This window comes from Callithrix jacchus, chromosome 7, assembly GCF_049354715.1.
Source record: "Callithrix jacchus isolate 240 chromosome 7, calJac240_pri, whole genome shotgun sequence".
Taxonomy (NCBI): domain Eukaryota; kingdom Metazoa; phylum Chordata; class Mammalia; order Primates; family Cebidae; genus Callithrix; species Callithrix jacchus.
Window position 1 is genome coordinate 27,643,199 of NC_133508.1, and position 19,665 is coordinate 27,662,863.

The 19,665-nt window shown below is 41.2% G+C and overlaps 2 protein-coding genes across 2 annotated transcripts in view; one reads left to right on the forward strand and one right to left on the reverse strand.

The window, feature by feature from the left end:
* Window positions 1-19,665, reverse strand: part of LOC103791230 (amyloid beta A4 precursor protein-binding family B member 1-interacting protein-like) — a 74,132-nt gene that overhangs the window by 14,747 nt on the left and 39,720 nt on the right. Inside the window, 4 exon segments of the mRNA XM_078329644.1 lie at window positions 5,122-5,232; window positions 14,599-14,742; window positions 17,798-17,848; window positions 17,851-17,883. Of these exon segments, the coding sequence (XP_078185770.1) occupies window positions 5,122-5,232; window positions 14,599-14,742; window positions 17,798-17,848; window positions 17,851-17,883 (339 nt within the window).
* Window positions 1-19,665, forward strand: part of LOC144576895 (uncharacterized) — a 75,583-nt gene that overhangs the window by 14,411 nt on the left and 41,507 nt on the right. The window lies entirely within an intron of this gene.

The window sequence follows — 19,665 nt, forward strand, 5'->3', positions numbered from 1 at the left end:
GAGAGGTTTGTCAAGTAGCGCAGTGTTACAGTTAGGAGGAGTAAGTTCCGGTACTCCACTGCAAGGTAGGGTGACTGCAGCTAACAAGAACGCACTGTATGTTTCAAATAGCTAGAAGAGAGGATTTTATGATAAATGTGCTAATTACCATGATTTGATCATTACACAATGTATACATATATCAAAACATTATGACATTGTGTGTCATAATGTACAATTGCTATGTGTCAATTAAAAAATAAATAAGTAAATAGGAAAGAAAGAAAAGCAAATGTCTCGGCCCAACCCCAGACTTACTAAATCAAAAACCCTGGGGGCCTAGCGCTCTGTGTCTTAACAATATAAGTGGTTCTGATGCATACTAAAGTTTGAGAACCACTGGTTAATAGAAAGATGTGATACTAGAGGGCAGTCATAACTACCACTTACTGAGGGCTGATATGTTTCTAGACATTGCACTCATGATTTTATAAGCACATCATACTTAATTCTCAAGAGAAGGGCTGGGCACTCTAACCTCTTGAAGATGATGCAATGAGGCTTAGCATCTCAATAGTGACCCAGTTACTAGATGACAGGGCCAGGACTCAGACTCCAATCTTTCCGACAGCACCTAGTCATCAAGCTCATACTGAAGAGGAAACTTTGGCCTGGACTTATCAAGCCATGGAATTGTGCAATCTGTTAACTGCCTTCCTGTATCCTAAATCCCTCACAATCTACACACACATTCTTTGCATTTTGGAAATTGGCTAACTCTAATACAGAATGATGAGATTCACTCGGGGTGGTTGGCAAATTACAGAAAACATTAAAGATACATTAGGGAAAGTGATAGATTAGTCTCAAACCTTTAGGAAGGCCAAAAGGTTTCATTGGGGCAGGTTGAAGGCAGCCACCTCTTTAATATCAGCATAGGAAGGAGATTAGAGACTGACCAAAAGGCCTTATCCCACACCCATTTGTCTCCACTTTGTTTACTCATGTTAATTTTGTGCTGAGTGGTCTCTCTGGGAGGATTAAAGAGGAATTACCTGTTAATTGCATTTGCTTTGGGCCCTGGAGCCAAAAGCTTTTACCAGTTGTGAAACCATTCTCTTAACCATGTTAATTACCCACAAGGGTCTTAACTTAGAACCTCTGTTGTAACATCTAGGGAATAAATGTGTGGATGAACTGGGAATCTAGGTCGTTTGGTTGCATTAGCTCTCTGAAAGCAGCCAGCGGCTATTCCCTAGCCCTCTTGAAACACTGTAACGGTGTGAAAGTGCATTCATTCATCTGGCATTGAGTCAGGGTCTGCAGGTCAGACCTCCAGGGGCGGTGAAACCCACATCTCAAAGAATAGCAAGTAGTGCTGCAATGAACATTCCCAATTATCTTGCATGTTCTGCACGTGTACCCCAAAACCTAAAATGCAATTAAAAAAAAAAAAGGCAAGCAAGAGTTTTTAAAAACAGCAGACAAAAAGGGAAATAAGTGACCAAAATCTTCATAAACAAATTATGGTCATAATAAACAAATTTGTTCTCTAAATCTCAACAGACCTTTTACTCAGCAAATAAATAAAAATTCTCAGTATTTTGGGAAGGAACTGAGAAGCATGCTTCACAAAATGAGCAGGGTGATTGCAGATGAGGAAACTGGCTTTAGAACAACTGAGCATCATCCTGAGAAAAAAGGAAATGCACATTCTGGAAAAGTTGCTCATGACTCTTGCTCCCAGATTCATTAGCCCTGCTGGGTTCTCCACCTCTGAGCCCCCCTCTCTCCTTTGGGGAGATCCTCAACTCTCTTGAAGACCCAGACCTTGGATAGTAGGAATTTTTAGAAATTCTAGTTGAATACTCTGGGAATTAGCATTGCTGTTCTTGGAGTAATCCCAGGATAACCTTATGTTCTAGGTCAGACAGTTCAAGTCCTGCCAGTTGTAGGTCCTAGTCCCAAACTTATGTGTTGGTTTAGAAACGGAGTCCCTGCCCTGTTCACTGTGTCTAAATCTCATCCTGGGAACCTCTAGTCAGAGACCTTGCCTTTTATTTTGACAGGCATCCCTGCTCTGGTTTCTGGACCCCAGCCCTGGGGTTTGGCACCTGCTTCCTTCTGCTAGACTTTCATCCTGTCTGCCCACTCTGAAGGCCACTGCATCACCAGCTAAGCCCTGACTACTGATAGAGTGAGGATACATTCTAACCCTCAGTACAAAACTTGACCAGGCTTAGGAAAAATAAAGATTCCTAGGCTCCCTCCTTAAACCCTAACCCTAACCCCAGCTTCCATCATCATTTTGATTTAGTGGGCCCAGAGCCCGGGAACCTGCATTTTTAGTGAGTCTCCAGTGACTCTGATTTGGCCAGTTTACTGATTGGCATTTCAGAAACTTTCTCCAAAACCTTCTCCTGATTTAAGAAGCATGGACAACGCTCTGGCGATGAAGTGTGTTGAACTGATCAAGTGGAAACTAGAACCTCCATTTTGGTGATTTATCGGGGTCTTAGGATTTCAAACAAGGGAAGACATAGCTCAAGGGCAGATGGCATTGTGGGAGGGGCAGGGTAGTGTGAGACGCTTCATGTTCAGATCTTTGGGGGCCCAAGAAACAGTGTCTGAGAGAATGGCCTCTGAGCCACACTGCCTGGGTTCCCATTCTGACTTGGCCACTTCCTGGCTAGGGAGTCTCTGCACACATTCCACATCTATAAAGAAAATGCTATAGAAGTGCTTGTCATTATTCTTTCTTGTTGTTGTTGTTGAGACAGGGTATCACTGTTGCCCAGGCTGAAGTGCAGTGGTGCGATCTTGGCTCACTACAACCTCCACCTCCTGGGTTCAAGCAATTCTCTGTCTCAGCCTCCCTAGTAGCTGGGATTACAGGCGCCCGGCACCATATTTTTAGTAGAAATGGGGTTTCACCATCTTGGCCAGGCTGGTCTTCAATTCTGACCTCGTGATCCACCCACCTCAGCCTCCCAAAGTGCTGAGATTACAGGCATGAGCTACCACGCCCAGCTGCCATTATTCTCATTTTTCCTATATCAGGAACAGACAAGGAGGTGGGAGGACCAGAGGCAGGCAGAGCATGCCCCTCATCTCTCTGCCTCCCTCACTTCAGGGTTTTGCCCTTCCCGTTCTTATTCCTGGAGGGCTCGTACTGCAGGTCATTCTTGCTCCCTCACTTCATTCACATCTTTTGTCAAATGTCACTTCCTTGGAGAGCCTTCCTGTGAACCTCCCATCCAAAGGAGCCTGAGCCCTGGCCTTAGCCCTCCTTCACATCACTCCTTTTCATTACTTTACATCACATTACTTATTTTTTGTTCTTTGCCATTTTTAAACTCCATGAAGACAGAGATTGTATTTTTTTCACTGTCTCATTCCCATCACTGTTCCAAGTGAAAAAAACAATAATCCTTGTCATTCAACCAATATTTCTTTTCTTTTGTTTATTTTGAGGAAGAGTCTCTCTCTGTCACCCATGCTGAGTACAGTGGTGTGATCCCAGTTCACTGCAACCTCCACCTCACAGGTTCAAGTGATTCTCTTACCCCAGCCTCCTGAGTAGCTGGGACTACAGGCATGTGCCACCACACCCAGCTACATTTTGTATTTTTAGTAGAGACACAATTTCACCATGTTGGCTGGGCTGGTCTACAATCCCTGGCCTCAAATGATCCATCCACCTTGACTTCCCGCTGGGATTACAGGTGTCAGCCACTGCACCCAGCCGTCATTTAACAAATACTAAATGAGTAAATGAATAAGTGAATGGATCCAGCCTTCTCCCTGCCTCCAGTGACTTCACGGTTATTGTCTTGGGGCTCTTCTGTGTAGGGCAGTGTTCTTGGCAGCAGCACTGTTGACACTAGGGGCCAGAGAAGTCTTTGGTGTGGGGGTTTTCTTGTGCACTGCAAGTTATTTAGCAGCACGCCTGGCCTACTAGATGTCAGTAGTCCCTGTTCCATCCTCCAAGCTATGACAATCAAAAACGTCTTTAGAGTTGGCTAAATGACCCTTGGGGGCAAAATGCCTGGTTGAGAACCACTGGGGGAGTATCAGACAAGCTGGGCTAGTATGGTGCTTTTATTATTAATATTATCTGTAAGAATTTCAACCAATTATTATTTGATGATTACAATAAGTGATTGTAATTGTTCAGGGAGTCAAAATTACTAGATATGATTGACTTGGCCTGATTATTATTTTTGACTAAAAAGAAACACAGACAAAAACTTACCATAGTCCTCAATCCAGAGTTCTGTAGGCATACAGAGAAACACACCACATGTGTGGCTGTAATAACCCATCTCCTGATTAGACTGATCTGAGATTCTAATTTTTAAAAATGTAAATTGGCCAGGAGTGGCGGTTCATGCCTATAATCCCAACAGTTTGGGAGCTCAGGATAGGTGGATCACCTGAGCCCAGGAGTTTGAGACCAGCCTGGGTAATATGGTAAAGCTCTGTCTTTAACTAAAAACACAAAAGTTACCTGGTGTGGTGGTGTGTGCCTGTAGTCCCAGCTACTTGAGAGGCTAAGGCAGGAGGATTGCTTGAGCCTGGGAGGCTGAGGCTGCAGTGAGCTATGACTGCACCACTGCACTCCAGCCTGGGTGTCATAGTGAGACTCTGTCTCAAAAAAATGTAAACCATATCTAACGTTTGATAATACATATTGCCTTTTGACAATATACACCTTATATGTCATGACCCAGTAATTAAAACATTTTTTTTTGGCTATTTTCTATAGATTTTCTAGGAAATGTTGGCAAGTTTCTAATTTCTAAAAACTTCTTATCGTGGTATGAGCCCAGTAAATAAAGAACTGAATTTTTTTTAGTCTTATCAATAAAATTATAAATTAATTGTTTTTAAATGTGGAACTTCCATTTTTCAGAAGTGAAGAAATCCCCAGACAGATTTATTTTAAAGTTTTAGGTTCAGGTAGGAGGCATTGGGGAAAATGCCCCAAACTGATAGAAATGTTTCCCCATTCCTATTTTGGTTAAACAACTTTTATCATGTTACACATTTGGTTAACTATATAACATTTAACATTTTCTTCCTTAAAAAAATTGACTCAAATTGCTTATAAATCTAAACGAATGACTTCTTACAACATACCTTTAAAACAAAGCAGTAGCCAGTGGGTGCTTTATATTTCATTTTATGCTGAGTCCCGTAGTAAATGTTGACATTTTCAAACTGTATAAAACACGCCAGATCTCGAGATGTCTGAAAAACAGGGGGAAAAAAAATAACTTCAACTGAGATGACAGTTAGCAATTTTTCTTAGTTGTTCTTAATGGCACAACTAAGGAGTATGTTTTAGTAAAGAAAATATTGACTTTTAGGTAATTTACATAAACATCTGCCATGTATAGATTTTCTCAAAGACAAGCCTGAAAGGATGGAATGGAAACTGATACAGCCAAATTTGGGGACAATTTCGTAAGATCTATGTGTAAATCTTTCCTAAGATGAAAGATATTGAATGTTCCCAACACAAAGAAATGACAAATGTTTGAGATGATGGATGTGCTAATTACCCTGATCTGATCACCGTATATTATATGTATCAAAACCCTAGAAGGAAATCTAGGCAAAACTATCCAGGACATAGGAGTAGGCAAGGACTTCATGAACAAAATACCAAAAGCATTGGCAACAAAAGCCAAAATAGACAAATGGGACCTCATGAAACTCCACAGCTTCTGCACAGCAAAAGAAACAGTCACTAGAGTGAATCGGCAACCAACAGAATGGGAAAAAATTTTTGCAGTTTACCCATCTGACAAAGGGCTGATATCCAGAATTTACAAAGAACTCAAACAGATTTACAGGAAAAAAACAAACAAGCCATTCAAAAGTGGGCAAAGGATATGAACAGACACTTTACAAAAGAAGACATATATGAAGCCAAAAATCATATGAAAAAATGCTCATTGTCACTGGTCATCAGAGAGATGCAAATCAAAACCACATTGAGATACCATCTCACGCCAGTTAGAATGGCGATCATTAAAAAATCTGGAGACAACAGATGCTGGAGAGGATGTGGAGAAAAAGGAACACTTTTACACTGTTGGTGGGAGTGTAAATTAGTTCAACCATTGTGGAAGACAGTGTGGCGATTCCTCAAGGCCTTAGAAATGGAAATTCCATTTGACCCAGCAATCCCATTATTGGGTATATATCCAAAAGACTATAAATCGTTCTACCATAAGGACACACGTACACGAATGTTCATTGCAGCACTGTTTACAATAGCAAAGACCTGGAATCAACCCAAATGCCCATTGATAATAGACTGGATTGGAAAAATGTGGCACATATACACCATGGAATATTATGCAGCAATCAGAAATGATGAGTTTGTGTCGTTTGTAGGGACATGGATGAATCTGGAGAACATCATCCTCAGCAAACTGACACAAGAACAGAAAATGAAACACCGCATATTCTCACTCATAGGTGGGTGATGAAAAATGAGAACACATGGACACAGAAAGGGGAGTACTAAACAGTGGGGTCTATTGGGGGGAAAAGGGGAGGGCCAGTGGGAGGGGGAGGTGGGGAGGGATAGCCTGGGGAGAAATGCCAAATGTGGGTGAAGGGGAGAAGAAAAGCAAAGCACACTGCCATGTGTGTACCTACGCAACTGTCTTGCATGCTCTGCTCATGTACCCCAAAACCTAAAATCCAATAAAAAATTAAAAAAAAAATTAAATATATTGCTCTTCTGATTAAAAAAATGCATATTAGTCACAATTAAAAAAATATATAATAAAATGCACATCTTCCTTCACCACCCCTTTTTCTTATTTTGTTCTTTTCTCCAAAGGTACCATAGTTAATAGTTTGGTAGTATTCTATTTTATTCTATTCTATTTTGCCATGTTGCCTAGTCTGTTCTTGAATTCCTGAGCTCGAACAATCTGCCTTCTTTGGCCTCCTAAAGCTTTGAGATTACAGGCATGAGCCACTGTGTCCTACCTTCTTTTTTTAACAGTGCATCTAGGAGTATTTCTATATCAAGATACATGAATTAATACATGACATTCATTTTATGACTGCAGGGAATTTACTGTATAGGTATAATGATTTATTTATTCTACAGAGGATTAGAAGTTATTTCAATATTTAGCTATTAAAAAACTACTGTGCATATGAACAAATATTTCTGTGGAATAGATTTGTCAAGCATGGAGTTGGCATTTTTAAGGATTATTATTCTCTTTTACATTTACATAGATTTTGCTAAATTGTTCTTCAATTTGACCGGATGAGTTTCCATTCTAACCTCATAGGTGTGAGTGTCCCTTTTTCTTACTCGATTCTGCCAAAATTTGCATATTATCAATATTATTTATTTTCTCATCTCAAGTTTTTCATGTCTCAATCTCCTTCAGTTCAGCTCTGATCTTAGTTATTTCGTGTCTTCTGCTGGGTTTTGAGTTTTTTTGATCTTGCTCCTCTAGCTCTTTCAATTTTGACAATAGGGTGTCAATTTTGGATCTCTCCATTCTCCTCATATGGGCACTTATTGCTATATACTTTCCTCTAGAGACTGCTTTAAATGTGTCCCAGAGATTCTGGGATGTTGTGTCTTCGTTCTCATTGGTTTCGAAGAACTTCTTTATTTCTGTCTTCATTTCATTGTTTACCCAGTCAACATTCAAGAGCCAGTTGTTCAGTTTCCATGAAGCTGTGCGGTTCTGGGTCGGTTTCTGTATTCTGAGTTCTAACTTGATTGCACTATGGTCTGAGAGGCTGTTTGTTATGATTTCAGTTGTTTTGCATTTGTTGAGCAGTGCTTTTCTTCCAATTATGTGATCAATTTTAGAGTAGGTGTGATGTGGTGCTGAGAAGAATGTGTATTCTGTGGATTTGGGGTGGAGAGTTCTGTAAATGTCTATCAGGTTTGCTTGCTCCAGGTCTGAGTTCAAGCTCTGGATATCCTTGTTGATTTTCTGTCTGGTTGATCTGTCTAATATTGACAGTGGAGTGTTAAAGTCTCCCACTATTATTGTGTGGGAGTCTAAGTCTCTTTGTAAGTCATTAAGAACTTGCCTTATGTATCTGGGTGCTCCTGCATTGGGTCCATATATGTTCAGGATCATTAGCTCTTCTTGTTGTAGCGATCCTTTTACCATTATGTAATGGCCTTCTTTGTCTCTTTTGATCTTTGTTGCTTTAAAGTCTATTTTATCAGAGATGAGAATTGCAACTCCTGCTTTTTTTTTGCTCTCCATTTGCTTGGTAAATCTTCCTCCATCCCTTTATTTTGAGCCTTTGTGTATCCTTGCATGTGAGATGGGTTTCCTAGATACAGCACACTGATGGGTTTTGGATTTTTATCCAATTTGCCAGTCTGTGTCTTTTGATTGGTGCATTTAGTCCATTTATATTTAGGGTTAATATTGTTATGTGTGAATTTGATACTGCCATTTTGATGCTAAGTGGCTGTTTTGCCTGTTAGTTGTTGTAGATTCTTCATTATGTTGATGCTCTTTAGCATTTAGTGTGATTTTGGAATGGCTGGTACTGGCTGTTCCTTTCTATGTGTAGTGCCTCTTTTAGGAGCTCTTGTAAAGCAGGCCTGGTGGTGACAAACTCTCTGAGTATTTGCTTGTTCGCAAAGGATTTTATTTTTCCTTCACTTCTGAAGCTCAGTTTGGCTGGATATGAAATTCTGGGTTGAAAGTTCTTTTCTTTAAGAATGTTGAATATTGGCCCCCACTCTCTTCTGGCTTGTAGTGTTTCTGCCAAGAGATCTGCTGTGAGTCTGATGGGCTTCCCTTTGTGGGTGACCCGATCTTTCTCTCTGGCTGCCTTTAGTATTTTCTCCTTTATTTCAACCTTGTTGAATCTGACGATTATGTGCCTTGGGGTTGCTCTTCTTGCGGAATATCTTTGTGGTGTTCTCTGTATTTCCTGTATTTGAGTGTTGGCCTGTCTTGCTAGGTGGGGGAAATTTTCCTGGATGATGTCCTAAAGAGTATTTTCCAGCTTGGATTCATTCTCTTCGTCCTCTTCTGGTACACCTATCAAACGTAGGTTAGGTCTTTTCACATAGTCCCACATTTCTTGGAGACTTTGTTCATTCCTTTTTGCGCTTTTTTCTCTAATCTTGGTTTCTCGTTTTATTTCATTGATTTGGTCTTCGACTTCAGATATCCTTTCTTCTGCTTGGTCAATTCGGCTACTGAAACTTGTGCATGCTTCGCGAAGTTCTCGTATTGTGTTTTTCAGCTCCTTTATTTCATTCATATTCCTAAGTTATCCATTCTTGTTATCATTTCCTCATATCTTTTTTCAAGTTCCTTAGTTTCTTTGCATTGATTTAATACATGTTCTTTTAGCTCACAAAAGTTTCTCACTATCCACCTTCTGAAGTCTAATTCCGTCATTTCGTCACAGTCATTCTCCGTCCAGCTTTGTTCCCTTGTTGGTGAGGAGTTTTGGTCCTTTCTAGGAGGTGAGGTGTTCTGGTTTTGGGTGTTTTCCTCCTTTTTTCACTGGTTTCTTCCCATCTTTGTGGATTTATCTGCTTGTCGTCTGCGTAGTTGCTGACTTTTCGATTGGGTCTCTGAGTGGACACCCAGATTGTTGATGATGAAGTATTTCTGTTACTTGGTTTTCCTTCTACCAGTCTAGCCCCTTCGCTGTACGACTGCTGAGGTCCACTCCAGGCCCTGCTTGTCTGGGGTGCACCTCTAGCAGCTGTGGCACAGCGAGGGATGCTACCAGTTTCTTTTTCTGCTATCTTTGTCCCAGAATGATGCCTGCCAAATGTCAGTCTTTTGGATATAGAGGGGTCAGGGAGCTGCTTGAGGAGACAGTCTGTGCTTTATAGGAGCTCAATTGCTGAGCTGTGATCTCTGTTGTTCATTCAGGGCTGTTAGGCTGCTATGTTTGATTCTGCTGCAACAGAGCTCATTAAAAAAACCCTTTTTTTCTCATATGCTCTGTGTTGGGGGGTTCGGGCTTTATTTTTGGATGTTCGTTGAGGTGTCCTGCCCAGCTAGCCACGGTTTGCCTGCCGAGGCTCCGCCCTGCTGTTGTGAGGCTCGCCCTGTTAGGGCAGGGTCTGCTGTTCTGCTGTGGTCTCCGCCACGCCCTGAGGCAGAGTCTCTCTGTTGTAGCGGGTTGCCTCGGCAACAGCAGGCTGTGTCAGCAGTGGGCGTGTATCTCAGTAGGGACGGGTTGCCTTGGCAACGGCTGGCTGCCTCAGCAGTGGGCGTGTATCTCAGTTGGGGCGGGTTGCCTCGGTAATGGTGGACGCCCCTCCCCCACAGAGCGTCTCAGACCGACTGCACAGGGATCGCTTGAAATCGCGGTCTTGTTCGTCCCAGTGGGCTAGCCCAAACGCTCTGTCCCTGCAATCCCCTGGGCGGGCCCACTGTCCAAGTCTCACTCAGTCTCAAGTCCAGCCCTCTCAAGTCTCAGGTTGCTGGCTCAACAGGGCACCCGGACAAGCGTGCCCTGTGGGGAGCGATGGGCAGGGCCGGCCGCCACCACCCAAGCTGCCGGCTTCGCCAGGCAGAGGCACTGCCAGGCGTCCAGCGTCTCCCCTATACTTGGGAATCTCCCCGTTCCGTGGGCAACAAAGATCAGTCTGGAAATGCAGCTCCGACTCACCTCTCCGCGGACTCAAAGAGAGCTCCAATCCTGGGTTGTTCTCACAGTGCCATCTTGAGTCCTCCCCGGTACTTCTTTTTCTGTAGATTTCCCTCTAAAAGCTTTGCCATTTTTCTATGTCTGTTTATCTTATTTATTTATATATTTTTGAGATGGAGTTTTGCTCTTGTTGCCCAGGCTGGAGTGCAGTGGCACAATCTTGGCATACTACCTCTGCCTCTCACAATCAAGCGATTCTCCTGCCTCAGCCTTCCAAGTAGCTGGGATTACAGGCATGAGCCACCACGCCCGGCTAGTTTTGTATTTTTAGTAGAGACGGGGTTTCACCATGTTGGACAGGCTGGTTTCAAACTCTTGACCTCAAGTGATCCACCCACCTCAGCCTCCCAAAGTGCTGGGATTATAGGTGTGAGCCACCACGCCCGGCTATATGTTTATCTTTTTCTTATTGATTTGTTGAAGTCTTTATATCTTATGGATATTTAAGTAACAAAATAATGCATATTAGTCACAATCCATGAAATATTCATACTTGTTTATACATGTTGCAAATATACTGACTGTAGTCAGTCTTTAACTGCTTGTTTGGTATCTTTGGCCACAAGGAATTCAAAACAGCTTTATAAGGTCAAATCTGTCCATTTTTTCCATTATAATTTTGAGTTTTTAGTCTTGCTTAGGAAAGCTTTCCCCAGCCCAAAATTATGAAAACGTTAACCTATATTTTCCCCTCCCCACCTCTCTCCCTCCCTCCCTTCCTTTCCTCTTTTTTTTTTTTTCCAGGGTCTCATTCTGTCACTTAAGCTGGAGTGCAGTACCATGGGCTCAAGAGATCCTCCCCCATCAGCCTCTCAAGTAGCTGGGACCACAGGAATGTACCACCATTCCTGATGTATATTTTTTAAAATATTTTTTGTAGAGACAGGTTCTCCTTACGTTTCTCAGGCTGGTCTTGAACTTCTGGGCTTAAGTGATGCTTCTGCCTGGGCTTCCCAGAGTGCTGGGATTACAGGCATGAGCCACTGCACCCAGCCGGCCTCTATTTTCTTCTAGGATTTTATACTAATTTTCTCTAAAGATATTTTAATCAGTCGGCTGGGCGTGGTGGCTCATGCCTGTAATCCCAGCACTTCGGGAGGCCGAGGCGGGTGGATCATGAGGTCAAGAGATCAAGACCATCCTGGTCAACATGGTGAAACCGCGTCTCTACTGAAAATACAAAAAATTAGCTGGGCATGGTGGTGCATGCCTGTAATCCCAGCTACTCAGGAGGCTGAGGCAGGAGAATTGCCTGAACCCAGGAGGCTGAGGTTGCGGTGAGCCAAGGTCGTGCCATTGCACTCCAGCCTGGGTAAGAAGAGCGAAACTCCGTCTCAAAAAAAAAAAAAAGATATTTTAATCAGTCAAGAATTTGATTTGGTACATGGATTGAGGTAGGAAATCATATTTCTAAATGGATATACAGTTATTTCAATGCTATTCACTGAATACTGCATTCTTTCCCCACTGCTATCATATAAAATTCTAACTTTAACTTCTCTTATATTAGATGGCTGTCTGTCGACCTGTTTGTCTCTAGCTGCACAGTTTTGTTTTTTTTTTTTTTTGAGTCAGAGTCTTGCTCCATCGCCACGAACCAGGCTGAAGTGCAGTGGTGCAATCTCGGCTCATTGCAACCTCCACCTCCTGGGTTCAAGCAATTCTCATGCCTCGCTTCCTGAGTAGCTGGGACTACAGGTTTGGGCCACCATGCCCAGCTAATTTTTGTATTTTTAGTAGAGACAGGGTTTCACCATGTTGGCCAGGATGGTCTCGATGTCTTGACTTTGTGATCTACCTGCCTTGGCCTCCCAAAGCGCTGGGATTACAGGTGTGAGTCACTGCACCTGGCCGGCAACATGGTACCTTTCTTCTGATTCAGTTCTACTTCACTTCTCTTATTCAAGTTTATATTTATGTCATATAGCTCTTGAACATTCCTTGTTTATTATTAGGTATTTTGCATTTTTTGTTTCTAGACTGCATGGATTCTTTTGCATTATATTTAGTTTGCATATCATGTGTATAAAGAAAAAACTTTCTTAGTTAATTTCTAAGTTTTTCAGTTGAGTATCTCATATTGCTGGATAGACAATCATGCCAACTGTGAAAAATCAGTCTTTGCCTCTTCTTTCTGTTAGTTATACTTATTATTCTTTTCTTTAATGTACTAGTTACTTCCTCAACCCAGTGTTAATGGTAACAGTGACAGAAAGTATTCTTGTCCAACTCTAATGTTTTTAAAGACATAGTCTTGCTCTTTCTCCAAGGCTGCAGTGCATGGCATGATCTCAGCCCACTCTAACCTCCACTTCCCAGTCCAAGTGGTTCTCCTGCCTCAGCCTCCCGAGTAGCTGGGATTACAAGTGTGCCACCACACCTGGCTAATTTTTTTTATTTTTAGCAGAGACGAGGTTTCACCATGTTGGCCAGGCTGGTCTAGAACTCCTGGCCTCAAGTGATTCACCTGCTTTAGCCTCCCAAAATGCTGGGACTACAGGCATGAACCATCACACTCAGCCAAATGTAAACACTTTTAACTCTCATCACTGAGTATATAATTTGTTATTTTCTTATTTATATGTATCATTTATATTTAAATGCCTAAGACATAAAAATTTCTAAAAGAAAAAAAATTGTTTGTGGCTCAGTTGTGCAGTGTCCAGTGAGGGATTGGAATGAGATGGAAGAGATGGGAAGGAATCAGAACTAAGGCTGGGAACAGAGTAGAAGAGGCTAAGGGGAACAGTAGCTACCCTGGACCAAGAGTTAGCCATAGTGCCCCTCCTGCCTTCCAACAGAGACAAGAGTCTCCTTACTAGAGGCAGCAGAGCTGGATGTTCACGATGACTTCATCAGCTTGGAAGTGTGAGTTATGCTTTATCAGAGGAATCCTGCAATGCATAAACACACCATTGGTGGTGCCCTGCATTTGGAAGGGAAGGCAAATGCTTTGGCTTACCCAAGACACAGATTAGAGATATATTAAAAGTGAACCAAAGATGGAAATGTCACAATCCTCTAAGAAAGGTCTTAGAGAAAGCTGATGGTCAGAATAAGAGATAAAACTACATTTCAAGGAATGATTTAGTACATACTTATAAATTTGAGGCAAGAATCCCAAATCACCAAGTAAAAGTTAAATGATGTTTAAAATACCCTGTTAAAATTAGGCAGGGAAATTCATGGAGTACACCTCAGAGAAAAATTTAAAAATATTCAGAGTCTAAGGGCTAAAATCTCAAGCAAAATCTAGTTAAGAGCTGGGTGCGGTGACTCATATGCTTGTAATCCCAGCACTTTGGGAGGTTGAGGCATGTAGATTGCTTGAGCTCAGGAGTTCCAGACCATCCTAAGCAACATGATGAAACCCCATCTCTACAAAAAATATTTTAAAAAGTAGCTGGGTGTGATGGCATGTGCCTGTAGTCTCAGCTACTTGGAAGGCTGAGTGGGGAAGATGGCTTGAGCCTGGGAGGTGGAGGTTGCAGTTAGTCAAGATCATGCCACTGCACCCCAGCCGGTGGATTAGAGTGAGACTCTGTCTCAAAAAAGAAAATCTTATCAAGACTTCTAAAACCTCTATGATTCCAGATAAAAGAAATTTAACTATAATGACTATAGAACAACAGAGGTGAAAAAAAGTCCTTGGAAATAGGTAAAGTAACAAAATAATCTCTAGAAAAGTGCTTTTGCCATCATTTTTGAAACCTGACTTTAAAATTGATAAAATAATTTTACTTTCAAGGGAATTATGGAAAAAATAAAAAAGAGTTCAGTATTACTGTCTATTTGTATACATGCTGCAGGATTATGGAACCCACAGCAACAGAGAATATATTTAACTTGCCACCTGAGGATTTCTTCAGTTTCACTTTCATAAAATGGTTTATTGCTAAGTGCTTTTTTTTTTCTGACCTTAGTCTTTCCTTTGGGTACATAATAAATTCCAGAAGCCCGTAAAAGAAAATAGCGCCTTTTCCAGGATTTCTTTCCATCTTCTTTCAAATAAAGAGCTCCTTCCAGTTCTGGTACAATGACAGATGTTCCATAGACACTTTCCTGAAATTGAGATTCCAATGACATAAGATACACACGAAAGATAAAGCATACATTTTTATTCACATTTAAACAAACTTGCAAATTAGCTTTTAAACTAAAAGTTAATTTTGTGTACAACTCTGATGGAATGCATATTTTTATATTATATGATATTTACCAGAAGACAGGAAGAATAACATATCTGTCAAGAATCCTGGCTCCTGAGTTAGATTTCAAGTCCTCCTCACCACTTAGCTCTGCAACTATGGGCCATTGAACTTCAGTCCACTTACTTGTCAAAACTGAATTACAATAGCCCAACTTCATAAGGTAGGTTGTGAGCACAGCCTTGGGATATCATAAAAGTCAGCATTTAATAAAAGTGATTCATGTTATTATAAAATGGAAGATAGAAAAAGTATTACTTTGCTGATAAGTAAAAAAGTTACTGCTTCATTGCTGGTAAATGGAACAATTATTATATATAATTCTACACACAAAATCAGGGAGGATAGTTAATGGGTACAAATAAATAGAAAGAATGAATAAGTCCTACTATTTGAAAGCACAGCAGGGTGGCTATCATCAATAACTTAATTGGACATTAAAAAATAACTAAACGAGTGTAATTGGATTGTTTGTGACACTAAGGTTAAATGCTTGAGGAGATGAATACCCCATTCTCCATGATGTGCTTATGTCACACTGTATGCCTGTATCAAAATATATCATGTACCCCATAAATATATATAAAGCCAGAAAAATTAAAAATAAAAATAATCAAATAAATAAATTAATATTTTATCCTTGGGATAGTTTTCAAAGAAGGAAGAAGGCAGTTATTAATACATCAGTATCAGAAAAGAATAAAGTACATCTTCTAGATGTAGATTTTTAAATCTCAAAACTTGCATAGAATTATATAATTCTTTTTTTTTTTTTTTTTTTTTTTTGAGACAGAGTTTCACTCATTACCCAGGCTGGAGTGCAATGGCGCGATCTCGGCTCACCGCAACCACCGCCCCTGGGTTCAGGCAATTATCCTGCCTCAGCCTCCTGAATAGCTGGGATTACAGGCACGCGCCACCATGCCCAGCTAATTTTTTGTATTTTTAGTAGAGACGGGGTTTCACCATGTTGACCAGGATGGTCTGTCTCTTGACCTTGTGATCCACCCACCTCAAATTATATAATTCTTAATAAATTTTGTTTTAAAAAGCAATAGAATACAATTATATATTATTCTATTTTACAATTCAAATATTCAAACTTTTTTTGGCTTTCTTTTTCTAACTCTCAATAACTTCTCATTTAGTTCAATAAATGCAAAATTACTGACTTTTGCATCCTCCAAGTACATTTTTAGGTAGTAGAGCTGGAAAACATTTTTGTTCACACTCCCCAAATTTGGCTAGTATTAGTCGTCCTGTTAATCTCTTAAATTCAGAATTTTGACCCCAGTTAGACAGCAGGATATTGCTGATTTTTCATAGCATAGCATGCTTTGTATTTTCTTTTACATCCAGCTGTAAAACATTGCTTAGGTCCTGGAACAAGGACTATCCTGTTTGGCCTCCCTGGGAAATGCTCACTGTGCGCATGCTCCCAGGAACAGAACTGGCAACACCTGAGTTCAGGATCTTGGGCGTGGCAGCTGGTACCGGTAGCTGCTTCATTAGGCACGGGGCTTTGAAAGCAGGCAGGGAATAGACATGCGCAAGACCTGGGCGGAACCTTAGTAAACACCCTTAGTAAACACGAGAGGGTGCTCTTCAGCATGAGCCAATTGTCTCCAGGTGGGAACTGGGCCGAGGGCATCACCAGGTCTTCTGATTTTTCAAGGGAGGTCCAAAATTTACTAACTCAGGAAAAGGTCCATGCATTGTCTCAGGGTAATACAATCTGGGCAGCTCTCACATGGCCATTTGTGGCTTGGCCTCTGGCACTCATTTCAACTGCATTATGTGCTGAAAACAGAGCCTCAATTTTTTATTTTTTAATTTTCTTTTGAGACTGTCAGTTGCTCTGTTGCCCAGGCTGGCCTTGAGCTCTTGGACTCAAGTGATCCTCCCACCTCAGCTTCCTGAGTAGCTGGGATTACAGATGCGTGCCCCCATGAGAAGCTCAGAGCCTTCATTTTAGCATAGATACTGTGTGAAAACTCACTAGAAGCTTCCAAAAAATCAATTGCCAAATGAACTTTTGGAACATGCCTCAATAGTGGTCATCACAGACAATCTGTATGGTAATCAACACAGTGCTTTCCCCATCTCTCTGAATCTGCGATGATTCAATACAATTCAGAAACTGAATAGCACCTGAACGGTACTGGATAGAGCCACCTCCTGTAATGGGTCCCTAACTCCAAATCTCACACTTCTTACCACATCTAAGATGTTGGAAGAGCATCTTAGAGGTCCCTTTAAAAAGGTTTGGAAATCTTTATGTCTGACTTCCATGGAGCACTTAAGTAATGAAACATATGAAATGCTAGGAGATGAGATTTTTGAGGATTCGCTAAGTCTTTTTAAAAGTCAAGAATTACTAATCCAACTTCATTTGTCTAAAGCCACGTGTTTTACCAAATGACTCAAAAAAGAAAAACAGTTGAATTATCTAAATAGCTATAATTTAGTAATAATTTGATTTTAACACCCCAACTTAAAATTTCAATGTATTTCTTTAGGTTTTTCCATTGTTCTGGGAAGCAAATGACTTAAAAATAGACACAGCAGGCTGGGCGCGGTGGCTAATGCTCATAATCCCAGCACTTTGGGAGGTGGAGGCGAGTTGATCACCTGAGGTCAAGAGTTTGAGACCAGCCTGGCCAACATGGTAAAACCCTGTCTTTACTAAAACAAAAATTAGCTGGATGTGGTGAGGTACACCTATATTCCCAGCTACTTGGGAAGCTGAAGCAGGAAAATTGCTTGAACCTGGGAGACAGAGGTTGCAGTGAACTAAGATCACACCACGGTACTCCATCCTGGGCAACAGAGTGAGAGTCTGTCTTAAAAATAAAATAGATAAAGCAAACACCCTTCTCTTTTCTTCCACTCTGCAAAATTAAGCTTACCTCAAGTAATGATTCCTTGTTCTTAGCATTCATTTTCTCACTAGTTTCCTTGCTTTCTTTTTTTCTCTGTTATCCAAGTAGAAATTCTAAATAAAATGTTAAAAGATCAGATCAGTAAGTGTTCATTACCATGCTAGACTCTGCAAGGAACTCACAGTCTTGCTGGAGAAAAGGCATTAAGTATGTAAAATAATTAGGGAACCAGAGCATACGGTATTGGTCAATCATCAGGGCCTTCCCGAAGGCTGATACCGTATCACCAAGGCAAGAGTGAAGCCTTTCACCTCCCATAGCATACAATCAATGAAAAAACAGAAAAGAAAAAACAGGAGCAAAAAAAATACATCGCTTAATTGTGAAAGTCCCATGCGTGTTAAATGCTGGAAGTCCCAAGGCCCTGGCAAGAGCTGGAGGCTGGAGTGAAGGTCATGCTCATGTCCTATGCTCAAGAAGGGAGCTGCTCCAGCTGGCAGATGCCACATAGGAGCTCAAGGTCTTGTAGAGCAGTGGAATGGATTCTGGCTTATCAAGAAAATCCAGAAATGTGGATGTTTGTAAAAATGACCTCTTAAAAAAAAAGAAAAAACTGCCTGGGTCAATCACAACACAGAATTTACCATTTGGCAACTTCTAAGGACAAAAAGAAGCAGAAAGGGTATTTCTGGAAAGAAAACCAGCCTAAACAAAGGCAGGGAAGATGGTGATCTAAAAGCACTCACAGGCTGGGTGTGGCTCATGCCTGTAATCCCACCACTTTGAGAGGCTGAGGCAGGAGGATTACTTGAACCCCAGAGTCTGAGGCCAGCCTGGGCAACATAGTGGGACCCTGTCTCTACTAAAAATAACAATAAAAATATTAGCTGGACATGAGGGCATGCATGCCTGTAGTCTCATCTACTCTGGAGGCTGAGGCTACAGGACTGTTTGAGCCCAGGAGTTCAAGGCTGCGGTAAGCTATGATCACTCCACTGCACTCCAGCCTGGGCAACAGAGTGAGACCTTGTCTCAAAACACTAAACTAAACTAAACTAAACTAAAAATAAAGAAGTAAAAGCACTCACAAGCGGATTTATGGTCTCTGGGTATGGTTTGTATTAATTTCTGGATCATACCTTGTTAATACTGAATACCAATGGGATGGCTAAAAATAGTGTATGAGTTTCCAAAAATCATGAGCACTCGAGAACTGATTTTTACACAATGAGTGCAGCTGAGGTATCCATGTGCACAGTGAATATTGTGAGTGACCACTGCCATAGAGTGCTGAGGATTTTATGTAAAAACATAGTTTTTCAAAATAATACATAAAAATATATTAAAAGTCAGAAAATGTATCTCAGGAGCACTGTGACTAAAGTAAGGACCCTCCCGAATCTAGGCACAAGTGTTTGTTTACACCATAGGAGTGTTTCTTCAAGTACAATCCCCAGAGACCACCGTGAAACTCGACACAATGCATGTTCCCAGGCTACACCACAATCCCTGGAACGAGGCCTGGGAGCGTGCATTCCAATATGCTTTCCAGATGATTTTTATGCAAACTGAAGTTTGGGTTTTTCTATTTATTTGTTTATTTTTTTTAAGAGACAAGGTCTTGCTCTGTTACCCAGGCTGGAGTGCAGTCACATGACTATAGCACACTGCAGCCTCGAACTCTTGGGCTCAAGCAGTCCTCCCGCCTCAGCCTCCTGAGCAGCTGGAACTACAGGCATGTGCCACCAAGCCTGGGCACATTGAGTTTGAGAATCAAGTGTACTGGACAGAAAAGAAGCAAACTGCAGGCAAAGAAATGTATAGGTTTAAGATATCTCCTTGAAATACGATGCATAAAAATGGTGATTTGCTAACTTAAATAGGGAAAATACATC